The sequence below is a fragment of the Anolis sagrei genome, chromosome 5 (assembly GCF_037176765.1).
Source record: "Anolis sagrei isolate rAnoSag1 chromosome 5, rAnoSag1.mat, whole genome shotgun sequence".
NCBI lineage: Eukaryota > Metazoa > Chordata > Lepidosauria > Squamata > Dactyloidae > Anolis > Anolis sagrei.
In genome coordinates, this window is record NC_090025.1 from 70,575,678 (window position 1) to 70,586,802 (window position 11,125).

General features: G+C 42.8%; 1 protein-coding gene across 1 annotated transcript in view; it reads right to left on the bottom strand.

Moving 5' to 3' along the window:
• ZDHHC2 (zinc finger DHHC-type palmitoyltransferase 2) overlaps positions 1-5,027 on the bottom strand; it is a 42,315-nt gene extending 37,288 nt beyond the window's left edge. The window contains exon 1 of the mRNA XM_060778562.2: positions 4,539-5,027. Coding sequence (XP_060634545.2) covers positions 4,539-4,773 — 235 coding nt within the window. The 5' untranslated portion in view covers positions 4,774-5,027. The remainder of the gene's footprint in view (positions 1-4,538) is intronic.
• Between the last annotated feature and the right edge of the window lie 6,098 nt (positions 5,028-11,125).

An 11,125-nucleotide genomic window follows, 5' to 3' on the forward strand; every position in this document is an offset into this window, starting at 1 on the left:
GCAAAGAAAGAGCTTCCCTTATGTATCAACAATCCAACCATTTTTTTTCTTAAAAGGAAAACAGATGTGAGAAAAATAGGCAATGGGTGCATATGTTTTTTAGCAGCTCCTCCTTTCCAATCATGGTGGTGGTTTTTTTTTGTTTTTTTTACTATACACTGACAGCTATTGGAATTTTTATTCCAAGGCGGTTGTCACCCTCTATGCAGCATTGGACACTTATATGCAGAGCCCTGGGCAAATTAGTTGCTAAATGCAACATCCCTATTAAAATAAGGTATATTACTGAATAGCAAATACTTACTGATAAATAATACGGCTATAGCACTCACACTGTGCTTTTTCCTACTCTCTAGCCTAAGAAACAAAACCAACCCAACCAAACAATTTGCATTCTAGTGTACACTGGGATTACAAAGTGATAGCTGTGATCTGGAATCAGATCATATTCTGACCCAAAACAGGTTTGCAAGGGTGGGGTGCGGGGAAGTATGCCATTTTCTTGTATTGAAGTAAACATACACTTTGCATATTTAATAGAAGGAAAATATGAAAGAGAGAAATAGAAGATCGACAGAAACAGAACATCATTAACGACGTGATACAAATTACAAGTAGATCCCATTGCTGCAGATGGAGTGTTAAAGTGGGTCTCAAAGCTGAAATTGGCAGAGATCTGGAAAAAACTATTGTTATCACAGCAGTGCTACTACTACAGATCTGATCTGTAGGACACTTGTTTTGAAAAAGCAGCCAGGAGTTGTACAGGAAATATTTAATATGGCTTCTCAGTCTTTTAAACATTTGCCATATGGTACCCCAATACTCAATTTACTATCTCTACTGAAAATGAAACATTACATTCAAATGGGTCACTTTCGATCAACATGAATATTAAAATGTTATTACTGGAACCATTTAAATGGCAGCCAGCCATGAGCACACTCAGATCATTCTGCAGCTCTGCAACTGACACATTCAAGTTGTTTTTTTAAATTATGTATGTGTAACTGCAGCCACGCAGCTATAATGAACCGCATTTTGATTTCTTGCTCACCGTTTATAGAAAGAGGGAAAAACAAAGTGCCCTGTATTCTTTTTTTCAGATTTTTACAACATATTCGAGTTTACATATGGTGGAGATAGCAATGATTGACATCTATAGCCATCTCACTTTAAATTTGGTTTTATTTACTGAAATTTCAAAGCGTATTTTCAGATGAACTATGGAAAATGTGTGCCACTCTGTCAGTTGTTTACTGTCTTGCAGATAATCACCACTGCCACTATACTAAATCAGCATGCATAAGGAGATTTATTTTAGCGTCATGACTAGGACTTAGATTAAAGCATGCTAACGCTTAGTTCCGCTGGAGACATTATCTACCTTTCAAAAGGCAAAGCAGCTCTCAACCTTTTATCTTCTCCGTTAGGCTGCTACAATTCCACTGAAACCATGATATCTTTACAAATAGTCTCCCAATTTCCTTTCAACACTACGGCAATAAAAAACGATCTTGAGGATTTGCAAAACAGTGGCAAGAGGGTAGGATTTTTGAAGCTGCCCACTTGTAATAAGCAGCATGCCCTCAGCTAGAAAATATAAACATTAAACAGAAACACTCACAATAAGATCTAAGAGAAATCAAGCTGAGTATACATGTGTGCTCGTTTTAAGTCTCACATTATTCACACATATTTTATGTTAAAATAGGTTTTTAATATGAATGATATTGTGCTGCATACATGGAAAAAGGGTGGGATTGAAAAGAGAGAAATTCTACTTGGCTCAACTGAAGAAACGTTTAGCATGTAAACAACAAACCACAGCCAATGTTTCCTAAGCTAAGGCAAAGCAGAAGTGATGCCATGGTTTCTCACCACCCATAACTACAACTGGATCATATTCCTTTGCATTAAATAACCCAGAACTAAACATTATTAAGGCACAATCTTTTACATGGTTTAGAATATTAACCATGCATTAAAACATACAAAGAAAGCCATATTTCAAAACACCATTTTAAAATTCTGATTACAACGGTTAAGTATCCTTATCGTGAGTCAGTTACAACAAAATAACAAAAATGAGTGTGAAAACCAGATTTTCCCCTCTTGTCAATATAAGTCTCCAATGCCTATTTCTTCCAGCCTTGGAAAGGATTCTTGTCAGCTGAGTGTCAAGGGTGACTTTCCTAAGGGATTTACTGTATGGAGATTCTCCATCCCTTTCCTCTTGAATAAACTATGGAGGAAAGAGAGAGGGGCCCCCATCCCACATACAAGCCATTTAAACAGTGTTTGTCAAAAGGTATCAAAAAACACAAATTCAAAGCATCTGACTCAAAGATTGATCTCTGAAAGGGTGTGTTAGCTGTTGCAAGCCAACAAGGGAAGGAGAAAACACAACCCTGTTAAAACTGCAGATAAAGGGTGTGGAATGGTTGAACATGCACAAATTTTGCAGAAAGTATTTAAACATATGGTATAAATAACCATCAGACTGTGTTTAGACCTGAATCCCAACTCTAAACTTATGTTTGTAGCTGAAAATACAGGTTGTCCTAAATCTGAAATCCAAAACACTTCTAGTCTCAAGCATTTTGGAGGAGGAGACTCAATGTATACCTGAAAATCTGGGGCGGGGGCTGGGGGGAGAGGCAGGTTTTTAAGTTTGCTGTGAAAAGTGCATTAGATTGAGGGGATGGATGGGGTATGCTTCCAGATAAAGAGAAATCTACGAGCTCCCTTCCAGTTTGGCAACCTTTATGCAGAGAATCCCCCACCCCCCACCCCCCAATTATCTATCTATCCAACCATCTATTCAGACACAAACACACACACACACACAGAGATCCCAGAGGATCCCGCCCCTCCTCAAATCTATCTATCCATCGATCCATCCCAGTTTGGCACCCAAGCATTATGCAGAGGACCCTCCCCAATCAGTGTGTGTGTGTGCAGAGAGAAATAGAGAAAAGATCCCAAAGGACCCCACCCTTGCATCTATCCATCCATTCCAATTTGGCAGAGGTCCCCCTATCTATTCCTATTCCTATGGGTGAAGGAATACAGTAGATGTCTACATATCTACCTACCTACCTACCTACTTACCTTTCTATCCCAGTTTGGAAGCCAAGCTTTAGGCAGTGGATCCTCTCCATATCAATAGGTATGTAGGTATACTATCTGAAGGAATACTGTATAGATTCCTTCAGAATCTATCTATGAATCTATGTGAAGGAATTCAATATAGATAGATCCCAGAGGAACTCCAATATCTATCTATCTATCTATCTATCTATCTATCTATCTGAAGGAAGACAGGATAGATAGATAGATAGATAGATAGATCCCAAAGGACTGCGAATATCTGTGTATCTATCTGAAGGAAGACAGGATAGATAGATAGATAGATAGATAGATAGATCCCAGAGGACCCCCAATTGCTATGTATCTATGTGAAGGAATGCAGTATAGATAGATCCATCCCAGAGGACCTCCAATATCTATCTATCTATCTATCTATCTATCTATCTATCTATCTGAAGCAAGACATAATAGACAGATAGATAGATCCCAGAGAACCTCCAATAGTTATGTATCTATCTGAAGGAATACAGTATAGATAGATCTATCCCAGAGGACTTCCAATATCTATGTAGCCATCTGATGGAATACAGTCTAGATATATGGATCCCACAGGACCCCTAATATTCATCTATATATCTATGTGAAGGAATATAGGATAGATAGATAGATCCCAGAGGACCCCCAATATCTATGTATCTATCTGAAGGAAGGCAGGATAGATAGATAGATAGATAGATAGATCCCAGAGAACCTCCAATAGTTATGTATCTATCTGAAGGAATACAGTATAGATAGATAGATCCTAGAGGACCCCCAATATCTATGTATCTATCTGAAGGAATACAGGATAGATAGATAGATAGATAGATAGATCCCAGAGGACCCCCATATCTATATGAAGGAATACAGGATAGATAGATAGATAGATCCCAGAGGTTTCCAATAGCTATGCATCTATGTGAAGGAATACAATATAGATAGATCCCAGAGGACGCCCAATATCTATGTACCTATATGAAGGAAGACAGGATAGATAGATGGATAGATTGATAGATAAACAGATAGATCCCAGAGGTTTCCAATAGCTATGTATCTATGTGAAGGAATACAGTATAGATAGATCACAGAGGACCTCCAATAATCTATCTATCTATCTATCTATCTATCTATCTATCTATCTATCTATCTATCTATCTATGTGAAGGAAGACAGTATAGATATATAGATCCTATAGGACGCCCAATATGTATTTATGTATCCATCTGAAGGAATACAGTATAGTTCTCAGAGGACCCCATCTCTACCTCCCTCCCTACCTGTTTGGCAGCCAAGTTTTGGGCAAAGGACCCCCTCCCTCCCCAAATGGTACGTGGCCCGGATGCCAGGGCCCGTCCTCCGAGCTGAATGCCTTCCCTCCCTCGCTCCCTCCCCAACCGCGGACTCACGGATGCAGAGCTGGGCGACGTAGGCGTAGTAGGACCAAGCCAGGATGCTGGCGATGAAGAAGACAGGCACCCAGGAGACCAGCCACTGGCAGCGCCGCCTCACGCGTCCCGTCCGGCTCCGGCTGCGGCCTCGGCTTGGTGGTACCGCCGCGCCACTGCTGCTGCTGCCGCCGCCTCCGCTGCTCGCGGATGTGGAAGCCGGCGCTGGGGCCGAGGGCTTGGCCGGCGCCGCCATCTTCCCGCGCTCGGCTCAGGCTCAGGCCCCTCGCTCAGGCCGCACATCCCCACCGCTGGGCCAGGCCCGCGCCTCCGCCTCCTCCTCTCCTCCTCCTCCCCGCCGCTTCCTCTTCCTCCTCCTCCTCAGCCGCCTCTCGGCTTCAGGGAAGGCGGGGGAAGGAGAAGGGGCCGCGGTCCCGCCCGGGGCTGCTTCCCGTTGGCGCCGCCAAGCTGCCAGAGCCACATTCTGAGGCGCTGAGAGAGCGAGCGAGCGAGCGAGCGAGCGAGGGAGGCGCGCAGGCGGGGCCCGCCCTCAGGAGTCGTTGCTCCGGGTGGGAACCCAACAGAATCCCTCACGAAATCAAGGGAGGGTCCCTCCCCTCTCCCCAATAACAGCAGGGCATGATTGAGGGAGAGTCTGGCTACCCGCCAAGGTACCCCCCTCCCTAGTTCTCTGCCCCTCTTGGTGTTTGAGGCCCTTTCCACACAGCTGAATAAAATCCCATATTACCCGCTTTGAACTGGGATAGTGTGGACAGTGGGCCCTTCCACACAGCCCTATATCCCAGAAGATCAAGGCAGAAAATCCCACATTATCTGAGTGTGGACTCAGATAACACAGTTCAAAACACATATTGTGGTATTTTCTGCTTTCATATACTAGAATATAGAGCCAGGCCTGTAGCGGGGGGGGGGGGGGGGGTTAGGGGTTCAACCCCCCCCCCGAAATGTTTCTATTTTTTTAAAAAACCTGGTTTACTCATGAATTTTAACTGGTTAACCAAATCCCCATGCTAAGTTTATGAGGTGCAAAAAATTAAGAGTCCTTCCAGAACTGCAAGCACTATCTCAGGCAAATATTGACAATTTATTCACACTGTTTGGGACGCGCCTACATGTGTGGCCGCATCTCTGTGTACGAACCCACACAATCTCTTCGTTCATCTGGAGAGGCCCTACTCACGATCCCACCTGCATCGCAAGTGCAATTGGTGGGGACGAGGGATAGGGCTTTCTCGGTGGTGGCCCCTCGACTCTGGAACTCTCTCCCTAAGGACATCAGGCAAGCCCCAGCCGGGATAACTGCATGCCCATGCCCCTCCAAACACCTACCCTTTTCACCTGGTCATGCCCAGCACTTTTTAATTTTAATTATTACATTTGGCCCTGCCACAGATTTTAATTGTGTCATGGTGTGTTGTTAATGTTATTGCCTTGTTTTTAAGTTATTTTGCTGTATTGTTTTTGTTGTTTTTACTGTTGTATTTGGGCTCAGCCTCTTGTAAGCCGCACCGAGTCCTCCGGGAGATGGTAGCGGGGTACAAATAAAGGATTATTATTATTATTATTATTATTATTGTCATTGTGGGGTGTGTGTTTTGAATGCTCTCAGTAAGGAGGCCAGACTTGGTGGAGGTGGTTGACAGGGGCGGAGCTGCAGACTATTGAAGGCTGCTCTGCCCCCTGCTCTGCTCTTGGCTTCAGCGTGAGCTAGCAGGCAGGTTTCAACCCCCCCCCCGTGACATTTTCAACCCCCCCTCCCCAAAAATGTCAACCCCTCCCGAATTTTTTTTCTGGCTACGGCCCTGTGGTTCTCAACCTTCCTAATGCGGCGACCCCTTGATACAGTTCCTCATGTTGTGGTGACCCCCAACCATAAAATTATTTTCATTGTTACTTCATAAATGTAATTTTGCTACTGTTATGAATCGTAATGTAAATATCCGATATGCAGGATGTATTTTCATTCACTGGACCAAGCTTGGCACAAATACCCAATATGCCCAAATTGGAATACTATTGGGGTTGGGGGGGGGGACGACGACGACTGATTTTATCATTTGAGAGTTGTACTTGCTAGGATTTATAGTTCATCTACAATCAAAAAACATTCTGATCTCCACCAATGATGGAACTGAACCAATCTTGGCACACAGGACTCCCATGACCATCAGAAAACACTAGCAGGGTTTGGTGGGCATGGATCTTGAGTTTGGGAGTTGTAGTTCATCTACATCTGTGGACTCAACCAATGATGGATCAGGACCAAATTTGGCACAAATACGCAATATGCCCAAATGTGAACATGAGTGGAGTTTGGAGGAAATAGACCTTGGCATTTGGGAGTTGTAGTTCACCTACAATCAAAGAGCATTCTGAACCACACCAACAATAGAATTGGACCTAACTTTCCACACGTAACCCAGGTGACCAAGAGAAAATACTGTGTTTTCTGATGGTCTTCGGCGACCCCTCGGACACCCTCTCGCGACACCTCCCCAGGGGTCCCGACCCCCAGGTTGAGAAACACTGATATAGAGCTATGGTCATCAACATCCCTCCTCTCCTTCAGAAGGAAGCTGAAAACATGGATATGGGACCAGGCCTTTGGGTAATCTGGCAGACTGACATGGTAATGACGACCAGAATTTGGAAAGGATTATGGTAATGCTGAATGGACTTACGGATTTTAGAACTCGGTGAACGTTGGCCACTAGATTGGCTTTTTAGTTGTTATTGCATTAATTGAATGTTTTTAACTATTGTGGTTATTGTTGTTATGTATTTTATCTGTTGAATTGTTGGCATCGAATTGTACCGGTTGTAAGCCGCCCTGAGTCCCCCCTAGGGGGTTGAGAAGGGTGGGGTAGAATGCCCGAAATAAATAAATAAATAAATAAATAAGGAGTGTCTAGATGCTTTAGGGGCATTTTTGTGATTACAACAAAGCCACTTCTGGGGGCGGGGTTTCCACAAAATGTGGTAGAAATATACTCTACACTCATAGTGGACATTTTAGAGCATTTGGGGGCATCAGGGTGACCTGTATACTGTACAAGTGGCTATGTTGATCAGCAGGTTCAGTGTGATAAAAGTGCGACCATTTGAGCTTGTTAATCATTATATTAAAACATCCAGAACAAATTAAAAACAGTAAAGGTTTTTTACATAACTAGCTGTACTTGGCCACACGTTGCTGTGGCCCAGTCTGGTTAAATGGAAAAGAAAGAAAAGAGAAAGAGCTAGTTTTTAATGTATATAATTTAATGCTTGGAAGTATGCAATATTTTTTGTTGTTCCATTGTCTGTGAAATAATAATAACAATGGAGTAAATAATAATACTGGCCTATATAATCTATATAACAACAATACTGGTGTATGTAATAATGATAATAATAACAATGATACTGGTCTATATAATAATGATCAGTATCATTTCATTATTATATGGGATCCCACCTATTTAGTTCTTCCTACCTACCATTCAATCCCTCCTTCCTTCTGAGCCTCCAGTCTTCCTGTAGGCTCTGGCGTGAGGTGGTGCCAGGCAAGGCCGGGTAGGGCATGAGGCTATGGGAGCCAGGAGATTGGGCTGGGCCTACCTCCTTGCCTACCTCTTTCCCTCCCTCCCCTCAGCCCATTCCCCACCCCTCTCCCTGGCCTGGATTTCCCTCCCTGCCCAGCCACCCTTTGCTTGCTCATCTTTTCTCGGTTCTGGAGGGAGGCAGGTAGGAAGGCTCAGTGGGAGGCGACCAGGCAATGGATCCCAAATGGTAGCTCTGGCTGGACCCAGAGGCAGGGCAGAAAGAACCGGGGATGGAGGCTGCGAGGAGGAGAGCCAAGCGCCAAGCACAGATGGCTTTAAGAAGTGCCAAGTCTACCATTCAATCCTTCCTTCCTTCTGAGCCTCCAGTCTTCTTGGAGACGCGGCCGTGAGGCAAAGACGGGCAGGGCGTGAGGCTATGGGAGCCCAGGGCTTGGGCTGGGCCTACCTCCTTCCCTTCCCCCCTGGGCCCTCCCCCTGCCCCTCCCTCTGGCCTGGATTTCCCTACCTGCCCCACTGCCCTTTTCCCACTCTTCTCCTCCTAGTTTTGTTCCAGAAGGAGGGAGGGAGGCAGGCAGGCTTGGTGGGGGGCAACCAGGCCATGGATCTGTAATGGCGGCTTTGGCCCTGACAGGGTCGCTTCACAATGTGTTGCTTGGACGTCCAGCAGATGGCATTGTTTTTAATGTCATACATGTTTTTCCCTGACACAGGTGTGACATCTATATAATAGTAAGTATGTGGATACATAAAAACATTCACCTGTTCAAATGCTACATTATATCCAAATTTTGAAGCAATCGGTGAAGAATTTTGGGAGATTTGAGGTCATTCACAAACTGACATTTACATTTTTATTTATATAGATAAATAAGCAACTAGCATTAGGCTGTTTCTACATACTACACAGCAACAGCTCATTTTCAACCTGAAAAACCCATCTCCCTGAACTCCTTCCACAATCTCAGTTCTGAAACCTCTTTTCAGATCTTATCAGTTCTTCTTTTTCTAATAGCCTTAATTCTTTCTGATTGGTCTTAACACACTCTTTTACAGACAAGGCTCTCTAGGTTATATCCCAGAGGCCATTCTTTAGTATACTCTGAACACTATCAATGGTTGGCTGTTCCTATTTTTGCTCAGCTAGTCATGTCAGATCTACATAACATCACTCCACCTGGTTAGCCCATTTTAGACTCTACAGATCCTTCCCCTTCTTTATGTTTCAAGATGACATGTAGAGCAATCTTTTCCTCCACCTTTTTCCTCAACTTGCTCTAAAAAAAAAAAAAAAATCACAATGATCTTATTTAAGGTTTTATTGATTTTTGGTACCATAATTTGCTAGCTCCAATTCTTACCTTATAACACTTGCACACATTTTGTGCCTTTTTGTTTGACCAAATACACGTTTAGCATTCCTTATTCAAAATTCTTGGGCTCAGTTTTTTCCCCCTGGATTTTGGAATGCCTGAATTTACATATACATAATGAGATATCAGGTCTAAAAACAAAAAACAATTTTGCTTCTTATATGCTTCACGCAGATGGCGTCAAGGTAATTTTATACAATATTTTAAATATTGCAATTGGCCTAAGAATTTAGGGAAGAGTAAGATTCCAGCCCCCTCATCTATTTCCCTTGCTGAGCTAACTTCAAACTCAGCTGACTGAGCAACTGGAACAAGTTAAAAACCAAAAGGGAGAGTAGGAGGAGAAAGCAGGGCAATTTAAAAGCAGTTGCAGAAATGGGTTGAGCAATTAATTGGTACTTTCCCTTTCAAATTGGGATTGTTATAAGGTATACACCCCAGTTTCTTAGATTCAGGCACCATTCTTTCTTCAACATCTAAAGGGCTTTATTGAACCAAAGAAAAAAGGGAAAGAAGTATATGCTCTGAAGATGCATGGTTTTATTTTGGTTTCTATTTTCCTTGTTTGTAAACTTAGAAGGAAAAAGAATGGCTAAATGGGCCAGTATTACATATCAGCTGATAGTAAGTGGGATCCAACTAGCCTTTATGATTATTTCCATTGAATTACATTAAATGTTAGGAAATGTTTTCTTGTAACTTCAAAACATTTCCGCACGTTTTATAATTTGATTCTCATTGCTGTAAAAATAAAAAAGAGCTGCTGACTGTAATAAATAAATTGCTGGATGTAGTTTTACACAAACTGCCATATACTCTTATATAACCCTGCAAAATTATTGATATTGATCCTAAAACACTTATGACTAATAATTAAGAAATCGTGAGTAGCAGAAATTTAAACAAGCTGTTTTCCTACCATTTGTAAATGAGTGTAAGGTTGACTTGAATATTTTCTTTGCAAAGATCTGGTTCTGCTCCAGTCTACTTGGGCTATGAACTGTTTACGATTGGTTATGCACAACTCCTTGTGTGAGGAACAACAGCATGCCAGGGAAAAGACTGGACTAGAATCTTTTCTATGATACATGATTTACTCTTTATGTTGATTAAACCATTCTGATTTCTCAGGCTTGTTTAATCTGAAAATGCTATTGAACAACTCTGCTGAGTTCTGAAAAGAAACACACACAAAAAAAAAACAAGCTTTCAACAGTTAAAGAGAAATGTTGAGGGCCAGCCTGCCTATGAACCATCAAGGAGATTAAGATCTTCCGGAGAGGCCCTGCTCTCGGTCCCACTACCTTCGCAAGCACATTTGGTGGGAACGAGAGACAGGGCCTTCTCTGGTGGCCCCTCGGCTATGGAACTCTCTCCCGAGCAAGATTAGATCTGCCCCCTCCCTCTTGTCCTTCAGGAGGCTAGTGAAATCCTGGTTATGGAACGAAGCATTCCCAGAATAATGGCTGAGACTGATTACAGACCAAAGTGAGTGACCACATATGCGGACTGAGAAGAACATGATTTTACCTTGGCAATTTGGTATATCTATATGTACTTTAATCTTGTATTGTTGTATGATGTTTTAACTTGTATTAGTAGCATTGAATCCTTGCTGTAAGCCAGTCTGAGTCCCTCTACGGAGGTGAGAAGATCGGGATATAAAAGTTCT